Source organism: Limulus polyphemus, unplaced genomic scaffold (genome assembly GCF_000517525.1).
Source record: "Limulus polyphemus unplaced genomic scaffold, Limulus_polyphemus-2.1.2 Scaffold76, whole genome shotgun sequence".
NCBI lineage: Eukaryota > Metazoa > Arthropoda > Merostomata > Xiphosura > Limulidae > Limulus > Limulus polyphemus.
In genome coordinates, this window is record NW_013665686.1 from 875067 (window position 1) to 902338 (window position 27272).

Below are 27272 nucleotides of genomic sequence, written 5' to 3' on the forward strand. Positions count from 1 at the left end.
TATCTTTCATTGTAAATAACCAGTCTCATGGATAGTGCTAGCAACTATGGGTCAGTCTGATATTAACAAATTAAGTAAGTAACATGACATTTATTCATATTAGAACAGAATGTTAACAAAGTTAGTCTTGCTTATGATCTGATCTGAACTAAGTTAGAATAACTTCAAATCTAACTCTCTACTAAAGGCAACTGTCCATTATGGCAAGTAAAATACATTTTTCAGTTTTTTAAATAAAGATTGTTTAATCTGATTGTATACTTGTGTTCAGCCTATTTCTGGTGAACATAGTTACTCAGGGAAAACAAAATTATTTTGCAGTAAATATCTTGATAAATCTCCCAATATTCAGGAAACCTATCTTGTTACTATTATAGGAAGTTAGTGATATCTAAAAATACCACAAGTATTAAACAAGTGTTACGTACCACAATGGTTGTTCAACAAGTCTTATACTCACTTGACCTTTTTTCTAGTCATATTCTTCCAAAATGAGGTTGTATTCATTTCAAGGCATGGTCAGAGATTTGTAGAAGTTAGTGTACATTGAATGTCATCTCCAATGAATATTTATAATGGGAATGATCATTGATGTAAGTAATCAAGGGGTGTCAAATAACATAGTAGGATTTTTTTTGGGTTCACTTAAAAGAAAGTGGATTATCATTCTGGCTCATATCCCTGTCTTGTACAATGTGTTTTTTACAGCTCCAGCAGCACAGCCATAAAGGTCATAATAACAAGTACTGAAGTTAGACAGTACTGGTAAAAGTCCCCAGTGCTCAGTGTAAAATGTATGAATAAAAATTTATTTTATTTCTACACAACGTTTCTGGAAGCTGCTGTATTGTGGATACTTGTAACTTTATGGCAGACATCAGTGTACTTGAATACCACATTAATGCACTTATTCATAAATTTTTTTATCTGAAAGCTCTGTATAAATAGTAATCACAAAATTTAAAATTGATACATCCCAGATTTAGAAGATAAAATATCAAGTAGTTTTAAATAATCTGCAAAGAACAATCATTCTTAAAGAATTTTAAGAGTGTGAAGGTGACGTAAAAAGGATCACCAATTAATATATATAAAAATGAAAGATGACAGTTAATGTGCTGAAATGGAACTCTATTTAAACAATTTAAAAATTAAATTCTTAAGTATTCAATAATTTTAATTTAAAGTTGAATCTACATGATTTTACTTCCTAATTATTAGTATTACTTTTACAAAGGGTCGTAACAAAAAAGAAAAAAAAAGACTAATTATAATGATTTTAAAATTGGAAAAAACAAAGAAATCAAATATATAGTGTTTACAATAATAAAAATATTACAGGCTAACAACAGTAAATTTTAAGTCTTAAGAAAACAAATATTATACTGTTTTGGAAACATTGAAAATATTCCTTTAAAGTTAATACATATGTGCACTTGGGCCACCAGTACACATCTCTTTTATCAGTACATCTTCTTTTTGGTTGCTGTATACCGCTCCATGTACTGTAAGATTATATAAAATTGATTCAGTAAATTCAATTCATACACCACTAAAATTCATCAATACTAAGAGTTTACATATCAATCCTGATAAATTATTTTTATATAAGAAGCCTAAATCTTTGAGTAGTTTTCAACACTAAAAAGAAAAAGATTAAATGGAGAGTGAATGGAAAACAATTTAGATGATGATAGCACTGGAAGCAGAGGTGAAACTCCTATATGATAAACCTGAAATTGTGTAATGTATGCATCTATATATACATAACCTGTACCAAATAAAACAGCAGTTAGTGCAATCAATGGGCCAGTACGACAGTTTTAACAGAGGACCAGCCTGCTGGACTATTAATGGAAATTGAAAATAAAAATATTATTTACTTTAGTATAAAGAAAGTTCCGATTTTTAAGCTCTGCATACAATTGTTACTTAATCTAAGTCTTGACCTCCCAAAGAGGATAGGGCCAGTCCAACAGCCAAATCACAGGGCCACTCTAAACCTCCCCCCAATCTGCCCTGCAATGAAATATCTAGTCAATGTTTTAGCACATATAAAATTTCAACCAACATGAACTGCTCAATTTGAACACATTAAAACACGAAACTGGAATTAGATATGTAAAATGTTAGACTCTTCAGTTTGGGGAAACATTGTTAGAACTCAAATCTGCTATAAATTATATAATCCATAATTGCATATATTTATATGCTGAACTATAAAAGTTTGTACTATTAAGTACAGCTGAGAGAATTAATCAATTACCTATAAGTAGAGATTAAAAAAATTAGTTTCATAACCTAATCAATTAATTGATTAATGTAACAAAACTAATCACTAATCAAAATTAGTATTCAATATTCCAACAATTAATTAATCAAAATTATGATCAAATCAATTGTCATGAAAATAATCAACTAATCAAAATTAGGGTTTCCAATTATTTAATGTTTGACAATTCCAACTATCCAAGTAATTAAAATATTGCCATTATATTTATTTTTTGCTAAGCAAAAAGAAATATAATGATTCGAGGATATTGAGTTCAATTTCCATTGTCATTAAACTTGCTCATTACTAAAGATATCTGCAAATGTCTTAATTTTGAGGTACTAACTAAAGTGAAAAGCAACTAGCTGTCAATGCTCATTGTCAACTCTCTGGTTACTTAAGTGTTAAAGAGAGTGTAAATGTACTGTTTTTTTTTTATATTGTTTTTAGGGCTAAAACGAATATCTTAAGTAGTGCTTCGAAGCTTCTTGCAAGATAACTACCGAAGCTTCGAAGCTTCTTACAATTGAGTATACTTGTTATATTATAACAATGTATGTATTTAATTTGTTACAGTTTGACCTTCAGGCATTTGACCTGTTAAAGTTTAATATGACTGGACAGCAGTTGTGTAGTCTGAGCAAGGAAGATTTCCTAGAGTTTGATTACAGGCCTTCTGAAATCTGGAAGCTTTTATTTAGTAGCATTACATAGTATTGTCAGTCACAAACCATCCAAATTTCCATCAGCAGTACCCAGTAATAATAGTCAGTATAATGCAGTAGTTAAAATAGTTAGTACAGTACAATACAGTAGGTTTGAATAGTGTAACACACATGCACTATAAATAATATAAATACTATTGTAATGACAGTTTGCTTAAATTTTTGTTCAAAAAATTAATGCGTGAACATTTTTTGGTTTTAAAGAACTTCGTAATTTAGTGACTGTTAAGCCTGCCATAGAGAAAACTCTTTCTGAAGATGTGGTTGTTGCTAGTATGCACAGTAATCATCTAACCACAAATGAAACAACTTTGAAGCGACCAGCATTTAACTTCCACCATACAAGTGGATTATCTCGTCTAGATGGAGGAGGTTCGGCCAGATACTTTTCCAATTCTGAGCTGAGAGAGGGTTCTGCTACCACTGCCTCCTCACCTAGGAGTTTGTCCAATGCAGTCAATCTCCTTGGTCGTTTTACAACAGATGGAGAAGGCTCGTGTGAAGCAGGCTCATGTTCTTCATACTCTTTATACATCTCCATCAGCTCAATGATGCCTTTCTTTAGGGCTTCTTGTTCAGTTTCTGCGTATCTACCCAAGGTAAAATTTTTAAATCGAGGGTCAATAATAGCTGTCAACAGCATTGGGTGTGCAGCATGCAAAGATTTGAATTCAAATCTCTCAGAGATCTCTGATGACACAATATCTTTGAATTGCTTGATTATGCCAGAACCCGACACGTCTGGCTCTAGCTGGTCAAGAATACCATGTAATATCGGAAACACAGCTGACATTGACACATTTTCTTCATAACTCAGAAAGGTCGTTGCAGTACTATAGTTTTCCAAAACCTCCACTAATTCTTCGGCTAGTTTCCACTGTTCAGATTTTAAATCCAAGTATCTATCACTGGGTTTTGTTACTTGACTATCTGACAGAACAGCAGTTACAGGCCACCGGAGTTTTAACAGACGATCTAACATTTTATATGTTGAGTTCCATCGAGTGAGACAACTGTTGATTAATTTTTTACCAGACATGTTCATGTCGACTTGTTTCTGTTTTAGAGCTTGTGATGCCACTACACTGTGATGAAAGTGTGTAACAATCTTCTTCCCAGCAGCCAGCAGCCTGTCAATGGAATTGATTTTAAACCCTTCTAGTATACAGAGTTGAAGGCAGTGAGCAGTACAATGTAAGTTTTGCCAATTTAGTTCTTCGTGCAAAATTTCCATGGCAGCCTTCATGTTGGACCCCTGGTCATGGCTAACCATGAAGTAATGAGCAAAAAGAAGATGCCTGAACTCAAGCACTGACAAACGAGTAGTGATGGTATGGTAGTGGCTCATAGAGAGAGTCTCATGCATCATGGATAGTAGTGCTCTCCTGTTGGTGGAGAGATGACACATGATGATTTGCATGAGTGACATGTTTGAATCTTTGATTCCAATAGGGGGGTGCAGAAGTTTGTGGCATGAATTATAAAAAAAAATGCATATAGAGGGGCAGCACAAAACAGGAAAGGCTAATCTTGTGAGGAGTGGAGGGAACTTGTATTTAATGTTGTATAAGTAGGAACAGATCTATCTTCCTCCCCCTACACTTTTTTTTTTCAGAAATAAATAACAAAAACAGCTATTTTTAGAATACCATATAGTATCAAAAAGAAACATTTGATGTCAGTGTTTTTATGTGACTAGGCTATTAACTACCATAAAAGCTTTTTTTTTAATGTTTTCTTAAATTAACACAGCTGGAGTCTATAGTTAAGGCCTCAGCCAGTAACTGATTATTTCTAAGCTAATACAATATTAGTGCTAGATACACATTACAATGGTAAATTCTCCTGCTTTGGCTTTTTCTAAACACTAACAATATCTCTAGATTGTTTTTAGATTTTTTCTGCCCATTCCAAAGAATAACTTTATCTACACTAAGAACTTATCACCCCTTAAGAATATATTATTAATTTCCTGATTTTCAAACATTTTCTTTAGTTTTTTGCACAGGCTTTCGTTGAAACCTTGCTACATCAAATGATTTGATTATTTAATAATGAAACACAGCCTTGAAAATAGATATAAAGTTTCAATATGACTGGATAGAGGAAGTATTAAGAGTACCACATAATAGTAGAATAAATATACAGTTCTAATAGGTTGTTGTCTTTTTTTATAATTTCTGTAAACATTTCTTTGCATTCTATTAGTTTGTGAATTGTGAAAATACTTGTGTATTAAATTACATCTGTTTTAAAGCTTCAAAAATTGTCATCATGTTCACCAAATAAAATAAAATTGTCATCAAATCTAATAAGTTAAGTTTATTGTTTAGTAAGTATAGTAGGTGACTACAAAATATTTTGATGACTCAAACCTTTCTTGAATATTATTTTCATGTTTATTCAAACAACAATTAAATAAATTGGCTAACTGGCTACCTAATAATTTATAATTGCAATTGTGATATGTTTAGAATAAAAACATTATTACTGTTATTGGTGATAGTAAAAATAAGGTAAAAACAGTTTTTTTGCAAAATGTGCTAATGACAACTTTCAGAAGAGGCCTATGATATGAAATCTGGGGTAATTCAAAAATTACTTTAAAAAAAATGTAAATAGGAAGAAAACACCATGATGAAATAATGCAGTGGTGAAATAACGTTATGAAAACAGCACACGTACGTACGTACATGTGTGTGTGTGTGTGCGCTAATCAATTAATTGGCTCATGGATAATAAATTAGCAAATACCATTACTCACCTAGCTCTATTATTAAGTTTTCATGCCTTGAAAACATTTGCAACATGAATAATTTATAACATTCAGAAATCTCATGTTTCATTACAAACAAGGTGGGGAAAAAGTTACAATACAATTTGTATTATATAGTTGGTACATGTGGTATTATATGGTTGATACCAAAGACAATATTTCTTAAGACAACGTAAACTAAATATTATTATAGTTTTCTGAGTAATACTTAAACTATGTCCTAAATCAAGCAGCAGCTGTAGTATAGTCACTTTTGAACCATCTATATATTTTAATGCATAACATTTTAATAACTGAAACTCACTTTTTCGTAACCTTCAAGACCATGAAATTCTTTCATTTCAAAAAGATTACCATCAACAGCTAGTAGAGAGATCTGTGAATCTGTTAATATTCTTCCTGAAACTGCAGATAATGGTAGGCAGTTTTCCTCTACCCGGAGGACTTTTAGTCTGGGACAATCAGCAATAGCTTCTGACAACAGAGAAATCTGAAAGTCCAAAAGATGTAGGATTGTACACATAGAGCAAACAAACCAACACAGGAATGGACTTGTACATTTTTTTTTTCCTGAGACCATCAACAAATCAAGAGAAATATTCTGCTCAGTATCCCACACTCCTCAAAAGTAAAGAAAGAAAAAAATTAGCTAACATAAAAATCATAAACTGAGCAAATTTAAAACAGAGTATGGTTTTGATTTCTTGAATGCTTTAGTGAGAAATACTTGTGTGCATGTTCCAAGATTCTAGAAAGTAAGCAGAGCTCATAAAACTTGTCAAAGTAAAAACTGAAAACTAATTGAAACCTTTTAAAAACCAATAGTAAGATTTCAATGACATATTAATAGAAGCATAATGTAACATTTTTGCACTTTAATAATGAACATTGGATACAATAGTATTTATTTAAATAATGATGTCTTTCATCTTGAGGCTGCAAAGGTCAATTTAACTCGCAAGTTTACCATTTACAGGTTATAAAAGAAATGGACTGACAAGAGATCAGCTTTTCACCCTATGTCTAGAAGGTAGACATTAAACCACTTGTTCTGTTGCATAATTCTAATGTATCAATAAAATCAACAAGCAAATTGTATAATGTAGTTTCTAAAACTGGGTTAGAGCTGGGCAATTAACTAGATTAATTGATATATTGAATTATTCATGAGTATCGATTACACAAATTAATGTCATGTAAAATAACTAATTAAAATTAGTGTTTCTAATTATTATCATTTTCAATTATTTCTAATATCCAAGTCTCATGTGAAAATAATCAATCAGTTGGATGTAATTGATTAATGAGCCCAACGAACAATCAATTAAAAAATTCTACTAATCAACCAGCTATAAACAGGATTTAGTTATAAGGGCATAGATTTTAATGACTACTAGTTTTAGCAGGGTTGGGTATTTGAGTGGTTTAAAAGAATTGGTTAATTGACCAGTGAAATATTTCATTATTAGTTGTTTTTTTTTATCTCAACTGCATATACTGAATATTTCTTAATTTAATAAAAAATAAAAAAAAACTAACCTTATGGTCTGTCTCCAGCTTTTTGACAACAATAAATCCAATGCTACATACAGAGCTGCCATTTCAACGTTTTGTAATAAAGCATAGTAAACCATCATTCACTATAAAGGTATCAATAAGTGATGAGCAGGGGCCCATTAAATTCATGCATATTACACATACACACACACACACACACATATATATATATATTACTCTTATCGGTCCAGGTTGTCAACTTATTGCCATAACGGATAATGTCTGTGATAATAACAGCCACATGCATTGGCGATATCCCATCTATCAGACAAAATCCAAATGCCGATATAAAAATAATCATCTAATCAAAATTAATGTTTCCATTTATTACCATTTTTGATTATTTCAACTAATCAAGTAATAGAAAAGTTGCCATTATGATTTCTCATTATTAATTTCAATTAATTAAAGGTTGTTCAGTTTAACCTACTAGTGTCACGACTCAAAAATAATCAACCAATTGAAATTACCGTTTCCCCATTATTACCAATTTGGTTTTGTTTCCACTTTCCAAGTCTCATGTGAGAATAATTGATTAATAATCCTGATGATTAACTGGTTAGCAAATTCCATACATAACTAACCACACATAAACATACAATTATCTCACTATATTTTGCTTTTAATAAATATGTGAATTATGAAAAATATCTCACCTGATTTTGATTGATATTTAGCTCTGTTACATGAAGATTCTTCACTATTTCTGGAACTTGAGAGATTTTATTCTGAGAAAGATCCAACAGCTCTAAATGGCGAAGATTACAGAAAACTACTGGAAAGTCCGTAAGGCAATTGCCACTAAAATATACTGATCTCAAATTGATTAGATCAGAAATGGATGAAGGAAATGTAAGTATATGATTGTTGTTCATAGAAAGTGTCTCGAGTTTCTTCAGTTTTCCCAATTCTTCTGGCAAAAAACCTATATAGATAACACTTCTAGTACTTGAAAGACTGAAAATGGCATTTTAAACTATTTTAGGTTAGTTTTGGAAACAACAACAAAAATCAATGCAAAACATAGTAACTATGAAATTTCAGACTTTAACAAAATAAAAATGTTCTTGCATGGTTGCAAAAGAAATAATAAAACTAATTTAATCTCAGAGTTCTTCAAAAACTTAAGCAACTCTTTCATTTTAACCTCTTTAGTGATTTGCCCAAAATAATTCAGGCAAATTAACTCTCACCATATTTTAGTTACTTGCCCAGACTTATTTGTATGTTAAGTATTACAACCAAATTGGCTGCGAGATAGCATTGGAAATGCTGTTTGCGCTGATCTCTATTGGATTAATGGGCACCTCGAAACAACAGGCACCATGCCATTAAAAGCAGACCTTTTCAGTTTCTTTCTTTTTGTAACCAAAATAAATCTTACAATAACAGGTACCTCAATACTCCAAATAAGGGCAGTGTTTTTAGTCTCATTCTCTATACGGGCACTCGATAAAGTGAACAGTTAACTTTGTATGTCCGTACGGTATACTGCCAAATTCCAAACATCCCAGAAGGATGACCAATATTCAAACACTTGCAATGTATACTGGATTGGCTCCAAACCATATACTGTAATAAATATTTTCACACACATTCAAAGTGCAATCTTATTACTCTGGGGAATTCTAATTGTAAACACTGTGGGATACATAAGCTGAAGTATTTATGAACTATATTTTGTACAGAATTATAATAACAGATCATAAAAACATTTTTGCTTCATTAATATAAGTATAGGCTATCAAAAATCAAAATAAAAAATGATTTTTTTTACCTCATTTCCAAAAAAAACTGATACAGAAGGGGTTAAAGAGACTAAAACATATATATATATATATATATCTCCACACACACACACACACTATATTATAATAGCTAAGTGCCACTCTTACCCTACCAAATTTATGTGTTCCCAAGTCCTACTATTCTCATATATCAAATATGAAAAAAAGATGATGCATCAACACCATCATATCCCTTAACAATCTTATACACAACCAGATAACCTCTAACTCCTCTTCTTTTCTCAAGAGAAAACAATTTTAGAGATCTTAACTTGACCTTGTATGACAACCCTTCCATGCCACATATCATCTTAGTAGCCCTCATCTGAACCATTTCCAACACTTCAATGTCCTTCCTAAAGTATGGAGCCCAAGACTGAACACAATACTCCAAATACAGCCTAACCAGTAACTTATACAACAAAATTAAAACATCTTTACATTTGTATTCAAGATTTCTTTAATGCAACCTAAAATACTATTTGCTCTTCCACTAGTAACAGCACACTAATTGGATGGTTTATTAACCTACTGACAATGGTCTATCTATGGTCACGGGTCAAATGCCATGTCATCACATTTATAGACTCACATTCAAAATTTTATTGAACTACTATTTTATGAATGTATGTCAATAAGTTTGGTATCAAATTGTAGATTATAATTCAAATTTTAGTATAATACATTAGTTAACCTCTTAATTTAAAAGCAATATGAAAAAAAACAGCCTACACATCGTTTTTTTTTGTGTCACATGGTATGTTGAATGCAGCATTGGTTCAAATTAGATGTTTGTGATGTACAAATACAAAGTCTATAGTTTTTTAAGAATTAGATACTCAAATTACCGACATTTACAAGCTAGAATCTAAGATAAAAACCTCCTATCTTTTCTATTTTCCGAGATATTAATACATCTATTGAATCAACCTCTTCCATTTTTTGAAAATACTTGCTTACGCATACCTGCTTCACCTAGTGTATAACCTATCAAAAGCTCAGAATGTCCACCTAGTGGTTTTTTCAGCCTCTGTGAAGTATTTGCATGGGAAACTCTTTCTTTTCATGCTATATGCCAAGTGTTAAGGTAAGACATTAGTGAGCTCAAAAAATCATATTTTTTTAGTCCCAAATACACCTTAGTTACAAGCTTGATAAATTATAGTGGAATTCTACAGTATTGATACAGTAATTTATGATTTTTTGTTATTTCAAAATGCATATATAAAACCTAAAAGAAATTATTTTGTTTTACATCCTCCATGTGCAAAATATGATAAGGCTTAGCAACTTACGGCAAGCAGCAAACAAGTACAATGTTTGTAACTAGAGGTGATAATTGTTTTCTATACTTCTATATTTACTGTTCTATGTTTTAAGAAAATAATTGAAATTTAAGAACGTGTTTGTAAATAGTAATAATGTATATACATATATGATGTATTTTAACCGAAATATGACTGTATTTTACAAAATACTGGTCCACTAGAACACAGGTCACTTTGTGAAGGCCAGTTTTATGTTCTTGGATACGGTAGCACGAGTGCACAAGCGCCACATCATTGCAACTTCTGTAATGCTAGTCAGACATGGCTGAAATGTCAATAAAATAAAAATATATATATAGATGTATAATGTTATGAGATTTAAGCTATTTAGAATGAATGTTTGTGCTTTTGTGTTATAATTTGTAGTCATTCTAGAACGAAAAAACATACTTTATATCCATTTCCTAATTTTTTATGGTGGTGATGAGGTCAGTCAAATTGACCATATCCATACAGAGATACAATTGTTAAAATAATAGATAAAATATAGTTTTTCTAAAAAAAACTTTTGATAACTATCGGAAGGTTATAAAGGTTTTTCATGTGAAATTTGAAAATTTCTGATCCATAAAAATATTTTTAATCTTAAAATCAAAATTACTTTGCATAATGGACAGTCAACATTCGATAAGAAAAAATGCATGAGAAAAACATTACCTAAAAAATCTTAAAACTTAATAATAAAAAAAAGTTGATATTTTGCTTATGAAAGCCTTATAATGTTTACAGACAATCTGCAAAATTTCATGAAGATATGCTTACTGTATTAAAAGCTATAGCATGGAAACAATAACAAGCACAAAATGGTTACAAGGTCGGTCCCCGAGACCGAGCCCATAGTGAAAGAGTTAAGAGGACTGATCAACCAGGGACACCAAGATCTTTCTCTTCCATAACACGGTTAAAAAAATAATACTTATAATTCAAATTATGATAACCCATATGCATTACCCTGCATTTATTATAAGAAGCAGCTTTATATTTGTATTTGTTTTAACCACACTCATTTGCATTAAGAAGAATTATATCATGCTATGCAGAATATCACAAACTTTCCCCAGAAGATAATTACTACAAAAGACAAAAGTAAACAAATTATTATTACTTGACAGAACAATAAGAAGTAGGAAATGGCATACATAAAGTTCAATAATACCTACTGCATATATTCATTTTCTTCTTTATTTTTTTAGCAATGTTATAAATAAGAATTGAAAAAGTAATGCTAAATAGAACTTTAGTTACATTAAATAACACCTTTTTTCCCCAATATCATCAAAACCATTAAGTTAAAATTTTTCATAAAAAATATTCTATACAACTTAAACCAAATAGTAAGTTTAATTACAGGGAAGTACGTTTTACTTATGAAAAAACAGTACGTTAATTTTTGTACGTAATATAGAATTTTAAATATAAAAGACAACTAAATCATTCAAAAGTTCAGAGCTCTGTATTTTGAAAATACTAAAATCAGGGAAATGAAATGCCAGCATCAAATGACAAAGTAATGAAAAAAATAATGGAAATGTTGAGGATAAAAGAGGTATAAAAAACTAATACTATGGTATTACCACCCTTTTGCTGTGTAGAAATGAACTGCACCAATATAAAGCTTATAAAAGTACAAGTGGTCATACTATGCCCAGTAGTAGTGTGTATCCAGTCATTACTCACAAGAAAGAAATTCTATATAACAAATAAGTAAAAATCAGTTTTGGCTACCCAAAGATACTTATCATAAAAAATGAAGCAAGACTATATGCCAATAGGAGCTGTACACAACTCTGAAGAGGGTATATGAAATAGGTGCTGTTAACAACAGAAGTGGTTGAAATGGGAAAACAAAAATTCTCCAAAAGTAATGTTCACTATCTCAATGTACATGCTTCATAAGATAGCTGACAAATGAGTAGAGATCTTATTAGTATCCTTGCTGTAAATACACAACAAATGTTACCCCAAGAATAACAACATATATACTAATATGAAATGGTCTCAATGGATGTGCAACTGCTTAAAAACTGCAAAAAAGGGGTAAGCAAACAAAAAGGTTAAAATAGGCATTAAATAAAAACAATGAAATGAACAAAGTTGAAGACTTGTGCCCTTTATAGATAAGTCTAAGCTTAAACTGTTTGGCAACAATCAACAAGAGTTAGTTTAACCTGCTTAGTCTACTGCAGTTAGCAGGAGAATATTATGCATATATAGAACTAATCTCCAGCTCCTTTTCTCTGGAAGAAGAAGAAGAAAAAAAAAACCTTCCACCAAGCACAATCATTTTAAAGTTAATGAAAACAAGACCACAATGTGATAGAATTAAGATGTCTAGCCTATCAATATCATTACAGATGAATCTAGTACTGGAATGTAAAAGCCGTAGCCTACAATTTCATAGGTAAAAAGCTTCAAAAGGACAGTATTTTAAAAAATAAGTTATTATTGAAAATGTGAATCTTGTGCTAACTTGCAATGGAATACTAAAAATATGCTGAGGTTGCCATATGACCCACCAAGAAGGGTGGGATTTTGACAAGAAGAGGAATAGAACAAGTTTAAGGCTGTATCTCAATCAACAGTGTTGATTATCTATATAAAATTGATGGTACCATGAATACTAACAAGTACAAGCAGATTCTGATTCATCGTGCTGTTCCGTCAGAAATACAGCTCGTCAGGCAAGCATTCATATTCCAGCGAGACAGTGAGCCCAAGCATATAGTAAATGTGATGAAAAGATATCTTGATGGTAAAGAGGGTGATGGAACACTCACAAACATGACTTGGCCTACACAGAGTCCAGATATTAATGTTTGTGAGGCTGTACAGGCATAATGTAAAAACTGAGGTCAAAAGGTGACCAATCAATCTGGCTGAAGTTTGTGAAGTAATACAGGGTATTTGATACAATATTCCACAATTTTACATTTATAAAGATGAAAATAATGTATAATGCTCTGTGTAAAGCAAAAGGCTCTCAAATAAAACACTAGTGAATTGCATAACTCATTTGCTTTAGTATTTTTTGTGATACCCTTTTGTGCCTCTTTCCATAATTATTTCCAGTACCGTATATACATGAACTAATTAGATACATTTCCCTTTAGTTTTAACTTTCCGTCAAAGTTCAGACTTAAATAAAAGACTTTTAAAAACTTTGAGATGTTTAGTTTTATGTAATAAACAATAAGAGTCATAACTCTACTTAAGAGCAAGGCAAAACAAATCTAACATATTAAACTTTAATTTCTAAAAATAAAACAATTATTGATTTTTAAGAAAGGTGAATCAGAAAAATTAAAATTTTAAATAACTTACTTATTCTATTGTTGTTCATAATTAAATGTTTCAGTTGAGAAAAGTTCCCAATTGCTCCTGGCAGTGTTGAAATTTTATTATCAGATAAATCTAAGGTCCTCAAAACCTGTGTGAGTGGTAATAATTCCCGGGGAAACTAGAAAAAAAAACAGATTTCTTTACTAAAAAAAAAAACATTTCATGTTATTCATTCACTTAAAGTATTGTATAAATACATGTAGACAATAAATTTCAATAATTGAAAAACAATAAAATTAAGAAAAAACTGCCAAATTCTCCCCACAAGAATTGTAAATTTATTAGCTAATTCAATTTCTTCAGAACCTGATGAAGATGCAATAAGTAACATCCAAAGGAAATGCCAGAATAATATAATTCAAAAAAAATTCACATGGTGACCAGACATAACATTTTTTGGAATGTTGTCCTGGTATCCCAATAGATCCCTTTCAGTTGCTTAAATGTCTCAGTTTTCATATTTGTGAGCATTTTGAGCCCCATACAACCATGAATCAACAGATATGAATATTTTTAACTGAATAGGGAAATTATCACACAGCTCAGAATAACTAAGTATGTCTTTTTTCTTACTCTCAAGTTGGCTTTATCATATGTCAATTTTTTTAAATTTGAAGAAAAAGATAGTGCAATATGGAAAATTCATATTGGTTAAACATTTGCAGGACAAGAAGGTAAACAATAGAAAATCATATGCCCACTTAGAAAAAACTCTATGGCATGTGAATTGATTTTAAGTTCTAACAAGGTGACACCATCCTGAAATATTTTATAAGCTATATATATCTGATAATGGATGAATTAAAATAGCCTAACAACACTTAACTACATTCATACTGCTATTGGTATCTATACAGCTTTAATACTTGGTAGACATCTATTTAACCTAAATAGGTGTAGAGTAATGGAAGACCATTTGGTCCAGTCAACAAATAAACAAAACATCTGAATCAGGTTAAGCATATTCCTGCACATACGCAAATTCATTCAACACAAATCTTTAGTTCAAACTACCAGCATATAGACATGCACACACATCATCATCTTACAAACCATTTCACAAGCTCAAGTTCATAAAAATCACTGGCTGAGAATAAGATGACATCTGACATTTCAAAGTTTAATATTCCAAGACATATTACCAGCTTTGTCATTCCAGCACTCAGACTGCTCATTAGAATATTTTTACTTCTGTGCTATTGATGAAAAAAGTCTAAAATGGGGAATATCCCTCTGCGACTTCAGTTTCTTAAACTACATATTTTACTAACCTGTCTCTACATTGTTTCCAACATATTGTAAAAAAAGTGGGCCAAAATTGCTCACAGTGCTTCACATGACATCTCAACAGTCTCACAAAAGTTATGATTTTCCTATACTGAAAATATATTTCCGATAGGTACTTCCCTCTTCTTACAAGATTAGCTTTTCCCGTTTTGTGCTGTCCTTTATATGCAAACTTTTTTTATAACACATGCCACAAGCATTCCACCCTCCCCCCATTGGAATCAAAGATTCCAACATGTCTTTCATGCAAATCATCATGCATCGTCTCTCCACCAATAGGAGAGCATTACTACCCTGTGACATGGGACTCCCTCTATGTGTCACTAACGAACGATCACTTTGAAGTTTGGCAGATGACATAAGCATCAGAAGATTGTGGGAAGGAGGGTGGGAAGTGAGAGAAAAGGGAAGTACCTATCGGAAATACATTTTCAGTATAGGAAAATTATAACTTCCAATACAGTACTTCCCTCCGCTCACAAGATTAGCTAGAATCCCACATTAAAAAGGAGGAGGGACCAGTGGGAGAGAAGAACAGATGTACCCCCGAAATTGTCTGAAGGATACTTTTGTCGATGAGAGAAACAGATCAGATAATCTGAAGAGGGTCACCGCACCACTTCTTAACCAGGTATCTCCTCGCCATGAACAGCTACGAACAAGCATGGTAGAAAAAGGAAGGGAGCACATCCAAGTGGGAGAAGATAAGTCAGGAAAGTGATCCCAACAAGGGATCCTGGAATGCATCATCCAGTATCCGAGGTAAATCCAATCAACTCCCGCAACCATGAGCATATAGTTCAAAGATCAATGAAACCCCATTTGTAGAGAGAATGAGGAAGTGCCCATGACAGAAATGGAAACATCCCACGTATACCCATCGTGACCCATGAAGGAAGATGGACAACCCCAAATCTGTGTGAGTACTAAAGTTGATTGGTTCACTCAATATCCAAGATCAGCCCGTGGGGTACCAACATCTGCTTGAGGGTAGGATGAGGGCACCCAATCGAAGGGGTGAACTGCATTTAGATGTCTCACTCTGTGGTATCTGTCACTCAATTCGGAAGATTTTACGCCTTCTACCCCAGCAGAATACCACTGCCATACTCTGAACTGAATGGTTATAGCCATATATGTGGAACCCATCCAGCAGTGGCTTGGAACTGGCAAGGACTCCTATATTCCACTGGAAAAAGGGGGGAGAGGAGAGTGCATTGGAAAGTCCGGAGGAATGGCTACACCCAAGACAGTGCAATGGATGATCACGAAACCCTATTTTGAAAAGCAGATCATACCAATTTATTCAATCGAGGCATGGCAGGGATGGCCAGCTATCCCCTTCTGCTTTACCCATGCCATCCATGGGTAGTACAATCTGGCATGGGCCTATTTATGAAGTAAGTATCATGAGGTTATTGACCATCCAGTGATCTTGTGAAACACCCCATCTCAAAGAGAGCATGCAGAGCCATGGAAAGAGTGTGTGAATCAACATGGTTTACAGTGTGGATTTGTTTGTGTGTGTAAAGAATACCTGGTCAGGCACAATCCAAGAGATCAAATTCGAAGCCAGGGCCACTGAAATAAAAGAAAGCATTAAACCAAGACTTCCCTAGTGTCATAGTCACACCGAAGTCTAAAATATAGCCACAGGCAGAAAGCAGAAAGTGCAACATGATGTAAGTAATGGGAGATGAACATCTGAAGGGTGGTCCACATGCTGGGCTGCAAAATCTCCTCCAAATGACAATGAAGACGAGGAAAGGTGAAGTTTCGGATTTGATGGGAGGTAACATTGAAAAAAGCAAGTTGGGAAGGGGACAATAAAGAATAAGCCAACTAGATTAAATAATGAACCCAACTGGTAAAGGGACAAAGATCCTGAGAGGAAGAGGAATAAAGAGAAGGAAACTGGAAGCCCTGAAAGAAGTGTTGTGGGCAATATAAAAATGAAGGGCACGTACCAGGCATATAAGTCTATCCAGATAAGGACGAGGGTAGAGATGAGAAATAGAGAGAAGGGATATGGGTGAAAAGGAGGAGTTACCCTCGCAAGCCCCTGAGGTTTTGGGAAGGAAGGAGAGATCTGAATAAAGGAGAAGACAGGTTTGGTGGTACAGCGTGTGAGTGACGTTGACAGCAAACAGATCTGACCGATGATGCCCACCAGCCAAGAGAAGAAGGAAATTTGCCTTAAGGGATAAGTGAAATAAAGAGCACGAAGCATTGGGCTCAAATGGAGGTAAATTAAGGGAATGGAATACCATGTTATTGTCCCAATCTGGAAGTACCAGACACCTAGTTGTCATGACCAGATGATCTCTGGAGATGGGAAGAAAGTGATCTAATGCCCGATCAACAGCAAGAAATTCAAAGAAGTTGATATGAAGAGAATGTTCTCAGTCAGACCAATGACCCAAAGCATCCTGATGATCAACCCACGCACCCCAGCCTTGAAGGGATGCATCCGTGAAGAGATGTAAATCTGACCATGTAGGAGGACAGCTGATGTATGAACTTTGTCCAACCACCACTGAAGATCGTCTATAATGTAGGAAGGAAGAGTTATAGGAGTATCCAAGTGATCCCGAGCAAGGTTCCATTGGTCATGAAGTGCTCATTGAAGGGATCACAATGAGCCCAGCCAAGGGGTAAGAGAGGAGTCATAAAAGACCACATGCCCAAATGTAATAGCACCTAGTGATCAGAAAGTGGAGGAGCAGACAGGGCATTCTGAATGGCCAGTTCCATAGCACAGAGCCGGAGAGGAGAAGGTTGAGCCCAACTGAGATGAGTATTGAAGGAAACACCGAGATGAATGAGGTACTGGGTAGGATTAAGGAAGGACTTCTCCAGTTTGATCAACTAGCCCACCCAAGCAGCTTCGAGAAGGAGCTGACAAGTATGACAGGCCAACTCCCATTCAGAATGAACAAGAAGAAGCCAGTAATCCATGTAAAAGTGAAAGCACAAACCCAGGGCAGGAAGATGTAGAGCAAAGGTTCACACCACCTGACAGAAAACATATGGCGCTGATTCCAGCCCAAAGAGTAGGGTGCAAAATAGGTACACCCCACGATGGACAAACCGAAGAAATGGACGAGAACACTCTGATATGGGAAAATGCAGCTAAGCATAGGAGACATCCATCTTGGTCATCCAAAGACCCAGAGAAAAAGCCCACCAAAGCATAAGGTAGGATTCCATGGTGAAGTGTGGGGTGTGCTCATGTCGATTGAGACGGGAGAGGTCGATGACCGGCCTACGGTCCCCAGTCTGTTGGTGAACTACAAACAGGTAGGAGTAAAACTCCTGCAAGCTACATAGAGCAGGTTCGATAGCCTGTTGTGTGAAAAGGTCTTGCACTTTCTGAGGAGGAGAAAAGGAAACAGGCATGTGGGACAAGGGAGGAAGGGTTAAAAAGGGTATGATGAATCCCCCTGACAAAATGTGGTGAACCCAAACATCAGAGATGAAAGGGTTCCACCGATGAGCAAAGGTTGCCAGACGAGCTCCCACCGGACCCCAACCCACCAGGTTGCCAAACAAGAAGTGATGGTTCAGTAGTGGCACATGGAGTCACAGGTGTCATGTGATAGTAGTGCTCTCCTATTGGTGGAGAGATGACGCATTATGATTTGCATGAGTGACATGTTGGAATCTTTGATTCCAACAGGGGGTGTGGAAGGCTGTTGGTATGTGTTATAAAAAAGATTGCATACAGAGGGCAGCACAAAACAGGAAAAGCTAATCTTGTGAACAGAGGGAAGTACTGTTTCAGAACAATTGGTAGCCATTATGTAAGAGAAACATTACTCATGTACATGCAGCAGTCATAGAATTATGGGTCATTTTCTAATTGTGATAATGACATCACTTCTTCAAGTTCATTCAGTAGCAAGCCTAAAAAGTTCCAGTCTAAATGACACTGAGAATTCATATGGTTTCACAAATTGCAGTAGATTGATATGAAAAAGCATAAACTGAAAAAGAAAAGTTGAATAGTACTTCAACATCATTTTAGTTATAAACACTAGACAAACTGTTTAGTATTGTACACTGAGTAATCAACACTACAGTTCATCTCAACACACAACATTAAAGTTTTACCTACATGTAATATTGATCCAGCTAGACTACTGTAACCCAAATAGATGCAGACTGATCTTTTGTAAAATTACTTAAGGGTTAGAATTATGAAAATGCCTGATAATTTGTCTAACACTATCATAATTCTCTAAATTTTATATATTTTTAACTTCTGTTGGATCATTAGTGTTAAGAAGTGAAAGATTCAGAAAAGTGTGTTGAGGGCATCTTCGAGGAGAAGGGGGGGGGGGGGGTAAGGGCATTTTCCCCAAGGAAAAGTTTAAATGTCAACTTGTACTTGGAATTTGGAGTTTCCCCTCTCATAGTTCACAACCAAATATAAAATGACAACTATATGTAATAAAAAATGGTATGATCATTGTTTTGGAACTACATGTAATTTCATCTTTTTTTTTTCCTAATTAAGGATTTTGTTAATTACATTAAAAATTACTTAGATGAATTAACCAAGCTATCTTCAAATTAGATATCTGCCTATAATTAGTATAAAAGTACTAACTTACAGGTTGTAAAATTGTTTAAGAATTTAGGAGTAGTTAAATGATTTGGCCTTATACGTTATAACTTATAAGTATAAATGTTTTTAATTCTTACATCATTTAATCCATTTTTCACCAGCTGACAAACACCAGTCTTTTCTGCGGTTTGAATATGTGGCTTGATTGAATTACCCATTTTGAATGCTTAATCAATCAAACTCAAAGTAGGCTTAAGACTTAAATTCTTCAAGTTAAGTAAATTTTAACTTCCAGTTTCACCAGTTTGCTACTGCCTTGGTAAATGAACGTAGTTTTAGATACTGACAATAATAGTACTAATATTAATACTAATAGTACTAGTAGGGCCTAATGACAAAACAGTTTACTACCGCATTCCACAATTGCAGTGTTTCTCAAGTTAAAATTTACCTATTTGATATATATATATTATTTTTTTAAACATATTATACAATTTTATTGGTCTTAGCCACTTTATCAATAACAATGCACACAAAAAGTACTCAAGTCAGATCTAGCAACAGCCGTATTACTATTACATTAAACTCGTTTCCCTATACGAGTACTAGTTTTTACGGTAACTAAACCTTACTATATACAAAATTAAGCCTAACGCAGTATCCATACACCGATCAAACCGTTACCTCGACACTATAATTTTTGCGTAAAATACGTGATTATGATTTAGCCTATCCTAGAATTAATAACAAAACAATCACGTTAATACACTACTCGATGTTTATAATAATATATCAATAGTAATAATACTCCTATACATCTTTAACTCCTCAATCGTTTTGTTGTGATGTAATGTCCACAAACTATCGTTATATATATATATATATACAACCATAAAGCGCTATAGAACATAATAAGTAATATTATTTTGATTTTATCTTAGTCACATTTAAATGCTTAAAGCTGGTGAAGCATTGGAACTTGGAAGCCACACGACTTAAATTTTATGTTAAAAATAACGTTAGCTGTGAGATTTTCCCTCACATCCCTCTTAGTTTGTCCATTTCGGATTCTAAATTAGAGGTGCTACAAATGGCATTTCAAATATATCTTTATCTCTCACAATTCACTGCAGTTACATGATTTTTATTAAAAATTGTAAGCTTAGTGAAACATGGTTTTAACAGTTTTCAATTTGACATTTTCAAACTGCATGTTTATTTACATGTTACAGGCGTTTACCACTGACCAAAACACAGGCTCTCCTCACTCCAATTGTGAAGTCCTGTCGCACCATCCTTACATTTATTCTATCCAACAAAATACAGCATTTTTTCCTTCACTCCTTTTAATTCAAGTATAAAAGAAGGAAGTAAGTACAATACAAAAACAAAAATGTGAAAACAGTTTTTAAAAATACAAGCCGATTTTTAACATTACCCATAAATAAAACCAAATTATTATTCTTGCAACACATTTTTTAGTGTACATGCCAGCTAGCGTTGCACTGCCTCTAATTCCCAAACACCAACCACAGGGAGGCGGCAAACACTCTTACATATTAGTAATTATTATTTTATTATTATTAATTATTGTTATGACTTTTTCTTATGGTAATTGTTATTTGTAACACTAGGTACCAAGTACAAATAAGATCATTTTAATGGTATTACTTCTACTATTATTTTATGCTTGAAGATTTTGGCACCTGCTTTCCTCCTCCTTATCCTCAAGGTACTTCTAGCAGTATGCCCAATTCAATTTGATTTACACTCGCTTTCCTTCCATACTTCTATAATCTTTCATCCAGTCTTCCAGTTGACCAGTATGAGCTTTGTTTCATCCTTTTTAGTTCCTCGGTTTATATCCTATTTCATGGATTACATCATCCTGAAATCTTACCAGGTTGGTCAAGGCCTGTGGCTTACCAGCTAGGTGGTCCAGTTTCTGACTGAATGATGTATCACTGTGTCTTATAATATAAGTCACTATTAAAAGAGCCTTCAAGTCTTTTGAAGGTTTTACCCGTGTTCTTCGAATAAAACCTGTGATGAAGTTTAGGGAGCCTATCAAAATCTTCACTATTACTGTTCAACCAGACAGAGTGCATCCTGTATGTTTCAAATGAGCTGGATCACCCAGTTATTGCCATTGACTGTTCAAACACTAAAGGTCCATCTCTCCACACGGTTCCTGCCCATACAGTTATTGCGTCTTTCCTAACTGAGCCAGCTGTTACTATGATTTGTGTAAGTCTCTTCTTGTATATCTATACTATGACTTCGATCGTGTTGACCAGTCCTGACCTTTTATAGATGAATTCGGCAGAGTATTCATGATGTACAAACAAAGATGAAATGGGCAGAAACTGCCTAGTTTAGAGTGACGCTTGTAAATAAATTATTGTGAGAACTAATCTATAGAAGTAGTTCAGGTAAAAAGAACCTTTCCTTCCACATCCCTGGGCCCGGCATGGCCAGGTGGTTAAGGCACTCGACTCGCTCACATTATAACGCCCCCACGGCTGAAAGGGCGAGCATGTTTGGTGTGACAGGGATTCGAACCCGCGACTCACAGATTAAGATATTTAAGTACGTGCATGATATGTTTACCATTTATAAAAAAATCTGTATATATTTATCGGAATACCAAAAGCGGATACCCACAAACCAGTCAAGTAAGCTGGAGAAATCATGTAGTGATAGTCCGAGCCGTGTAGGGGCTAGCCCCACTGACTGATCAGATAGGTAGGTAGGTAGTAGATGAAAAAATGTCTGTTTTAGAAATTTTTGAATTGTTATACCGGAAATGTTAGCGACTTTTTAGCGTATCACTAGTATATATACGCATAATATATCGTAACCAATAATTTGAATGGTCGGTTTTTTGCTTAGGAATTCGATAGGGTGGTTTTCAGTGGGTGAAATATTTGGAATAATCCAGGGTGGAGTGCAGTCATGCTCTTTCCTTGTTCCCTGCTTTGCAGTTACTCAACATGAGTCACAAGTGGAACTTGATTTTTAATACAAATTGCCTAATTGTACTGGTTCAATTTTAAATACAATCATTTTTTTCCTCAAGTTATTTATATCTTATAGACTAAGATGCATTCCATCTTTAAAAACATTATTAATTTTTATAATTAGAAACGGACTTCCAATTTCTTTTGTCATTTCAGAATTTTCTGGTATTGCCATTCCTAAGTAGTAGTCATTCCTTAAAGGTAATTATTAGTTTAGAAATAATAATTATTGTATCTGCGTTGTAAGATGATATCTTGACGAGTTTCTTGTGTTAATCTGAAATTATTTTATAAACACAAAACATGTATGACCATTTGGTGATTCTCTGAGAAGGGCCAATATCAACTATAGACCATTTATCTTCGTAGAATTTCCAAGGAGTTGCACTCAACCTGAACATCAGCTTTCAAGACCTTGTTTAATAACAACAAAAGACAAGAAATTCATAGTACACAGTAAGCTTACTTCACAGGTATGTCGGAGAGAGTGTTGTAAGAACACCACTTTAATTATCTCTGGTTCGTAGGTGCACTGCTGTGCAATCCAAAGCAAATAACTCTTTGTGTATTTTGCGAAACACTTCTGAAACAAATTGACCTTTGCTTTACTATGTATGTTTAAGTTTTCCATTTTATGAAAACTGCAGCCACTATAAACCCTATTGAAGAACTTTATTTTCGTTCTTTGTGTCATGATTGAAAAACTAAACCTCGGCTCAATATACTCAGGCCTAGTCAAGATTTGTATCAATTCTCCATTTCTCACGAGTAAGGTATAGTCCAGTTTTAGCAGGGTTTTTTTTTCTCTCTCTCTCTGGGGAGCAGATTTTGCATTCGTGGGTTGTGCTTCTTAATAATGGAAATGTCTTTGTAAATTATCTCATACAGTTGACTTAAATATCTGCAATATGTTAGCAATGTTATTCTAGGAGAAAGCTTCTTTAGCAACGTTTGCAAACTTTGACATTAGGGTTTCTATCTTGTATGTGCTGTGATGCTTTTTAGATGTTTTTCATCTTTACATGTGCGTGCTTGACTTTCCTTTTAGTTAGAAATTTTTACATTTATTTTATCTCTCGCAATAAAATTATTATTCTTTGACCATCGTTTTGTCAATTACCCCCAACAAAAGGTCTATTCATGGCAGCATTGTATCGTTCAATGGTCTGAAATTCGCACTGAACCAAATATCGCAACGGTTCGCACTTCTGTCTTAGTACAAGCATACTGTTCTCATAAAATGCAATTTAACCCTCTGTATTTATTTTGTACACGAATTGTATCTGTATAAATTACGTTTTGGTAGAAGTATGCAGCTAGAAAATAAGTACAGCATTTCCATCTACCAGAAATAAAACACGACAACGAAATTACTTTTGTTAGATGCATTAAAAGTTGGTCATAAAAATAATCATCATGATGAAATTTTAACTGTAAACTTCATATGTTAACTAGCCTATGCAAGCACGTAGTTTAGAAATGTTTTGTATATCCTCAAGTGGCTCACAGAGACAGTAAGAGCACACTTTATCACAACATTACATCGTATATGTTGTGCAAATTTAATGTTACTTTAACTTTAAAAGCATGCTCCAGACTTGTATATTATCAATCCTGGTTTCTTGGTCAAGGTAATATAAAAACCCTGATATTAGACTGGATAGTGTTATCGAAAACAGTAAGTCATTTATTGGATGTTACAGTCTATCAGAGAATTGTGTCTATCCCTGTTTATTGAGTTTGTTTTTGTTACGCATGTATGAAATCGGACATTTCTTTTAAGGATATTACATAACCATTAATAAATTTTGTGAAGTTTCTATATAACTTTTTGTTTTGAAAGAGTTGCGTTTGGGGTTATTGTTTTATAGTTTATTTATTGTTTAGTGTAACGCAATTTTGTTTAATATTATAATTCTGACTTTACGGTGTATTCTCTGCCTTTGTGCGCAATTCTTTATTTTATAAATAAATAAATACTGTGTTTTATAGGTTGACCATAGTAGTCTTTTATTAACTCAATTTTTACATATTTATTGTTAACAGTATCACAGTCATTTTCTTTCAATAACATTACGTCCCCTCAAGTAGTATGTCAATTCTATATATATACCGTCTTGTAAACTCTTAATCCCTGATCTCAACACATCTTTATGAAGAAAGCGTATGTTCGTTTGCGTCGAAAAAAGGCTGTCACATATCCTTTAGAAAAACAGTAAATTCTCGGAAGTTCACATCACCTACTGAAAGCCAAACAGTGAAAAAGTGTAGTTCTGATACATGCCGTTTCATCACGACTTTATATTGACTGTGTTTGTCATGTAATTTGCTCAATTTTCATATTCAAAATCGACGTATTCAATTAATTGTATAAGAAATAAAATGAAATAAACTTTACCTGTATGTCTTTTATGTAGTGTCAGCAAAGGTCTGGTGCCCATGTTTGTACCAAACGTGAAAGAATGGTGAAAGTTATTGGACTTGCATATTTTGGATGACTGGCATATTTCTAAAATGACGCACAAATCAGTTTTAAATCGTTCAGGCATCAAATATTCTCATTTGAACTATGAAACCTTTGATAACGAGCTCGTGACTTGAATATTATATATATATGCCGTATTAATACGCCCACCAGCAGGTTTAATAATTCCGGTAAATTACTCCAATACGTTAGTAAACACAGAACTTTCTGTCACAAGGTCACAAAAAATTACCACTTTTTCACATCAAATGAATTCTTGCAGGCCATGAATTTTGTACTTGATAATACATCTGTGCAATTTAGCCAATATGTTTTCTAAATACAGAGAATTCCAATTGGAGGTAATTTCAGCCAACAAGTTGCAGATCTGTATATATACTCGCATTTTTGGTTTGTTTTGGATTTCGCCCAAAGCTACACAAGGGCTATCTGCGCTACCCGTCCCTAATTTAGCAGTGTAAGACTAGAGGGAAGGCAGCTAGTCATCACCACCCACTCTTGGGCTACTCTTTTACCAAGAATAGTGGGATTGACCCTAAACCCATTTCAACTCAACAGATGACGCTACATATCGATGGATAGACATAGGATAGTTTCTAAAGGTAAAGTATATACCTTAGAAGATTATTAAAAATTATGAATTTTAAAATGAAGTACTGATCCTGTTACAAAAAGTAATGAAACAAGAATGAAAACCACAATCACAAAATTATTAAATGTAATCCTTACTTTGGCCTACAGCTAAGTGTATAAAGCTGCCAAAGTACTTTTGAATTTTCGTTTATTTGCCACTTCAATATAATACATTAGAAATGTTTGGAAAATTAATCCTACTCAAAGTGTAATCGTTTTTACCAGCTGTTAGGCTCAACTTTCTGTTGGATTTCTATTATATGTAATCAAAAATGATGTATATGTCATAAACATTTGTATAGGTCTCAATGTAAATTTCAGAAAATGTCAAATTCGAAATAACAATCAGTAAATGCCCTGTTACATCATAGGAACATTTTATTGCATTTATTATCCATCTTCATACCATGTTATGGGAATTTAAAATCAACAATCGTCAGCTACTGTAAGTGCTTGTCTTTACTTGGATACAGTTAAACTTTGAATGCATAAATGACTAAAAACTACAAAAAGACTTATGAATCTTTAGTTGACAAACTCACATTAACACTCTCTAGTTTGAATGTATAGTTGGAAATGTAGAATTTTAGACATTTCGTAATTACACGATACTTAGCTCTGAGACAACTCAGAAGTTGTAACCTTAACAAAGAAGTAACATTGAAACATCATGCGATAAAGTAACTGTTATTTTTTATTTCCTGGACCTAAAAGTCGTTCATTGGGATAACTTTGGTTATTAATAACAATGTTATAGAGAATATTTTTTCATTAGCAGAATTGTTATATCTTTTTTCCCCTCTTAATACAATTGATTTTTGTGTGCTTCGACTTTGCTCTTCTCGAACGATTTTTTCAATATGATTTTGTGGTCTCATTTAGCGATTATTTTCATGTTTTCTCGCCAATTTAAAGGATTAAACAAAATAACCTAAAGAGTGTTGGATGATATACTAGAGTCCTTCCACCCAGTCAGACCAATTAATCAGCATGAACTGATCAAGATAAGATGTTTCTGTCATCAATTATTATATATGGATATGAAATATAGATAGACTTTCAGCTTACAAAGTACAGGTCACTCTTATCAGATTTATATCCAAACTTCAGTTAGAAAAGTATAGTTGAGTAAGCACTAATTTCGTAAAAAGAAATACATAGTTAACCACATCGGCGACAAAGATAATGAAATTAAAGAATAGTGTTACGTCTCCATTTGTTAATTGATTTCCCGTAAATTCGTTTGACGAAACTTTAGCGACACAAGTCCTTTCTTAATAAAACTGGTTTATTCTTTCTGAATACAACTTTACGATACACTTAATTTCAACAGTCGCTCTATAACAAACGTCTCACGAGGGCAACAATATTCAGTCCGCATACATTCAATTACTCATCACCTACACATTGTCCCGTCACGTTGTCACCATCTTATATATATACCAGACTACCCTATATCTAGTAAATAGCTAGGGCATTCACGAAGGAACAGG

At 33.6% G+C, this 27272-nt stretch overlaps 1 protein-coding gene across 1 annotated transcript; it reads right to left on the reverse strand.

Moving 5' to 3' along the window:
- Positions 1-1320: 1320 nt before the first annotated feature.
- Positions 1321-20451, reverse strand: LOC106466876 (leucine-rich repeat-containing protein 57-like). Its single transcript, XM_013927192.2, has 5 exons — positions 19779-20451; positions 13767-13902; positions 7987-8255; positions 6078-6263; positions 1321-1505 (listed from the first exon to the last, which is right to left on the reverse strand). The coding sequence occupies exons 1-5, from the start codon at positions 19857-19859 to the stop codon at positions 1464-1466; spliced, it is 714 nt and encodes a 237-aa protein (XP_013782646.1). The 5' UTR covers positions 19860-20451; the 3' UTR covers positions 1321-1463.
- Positions 20452-27272: the final 6821 nt, after the last annotated feature.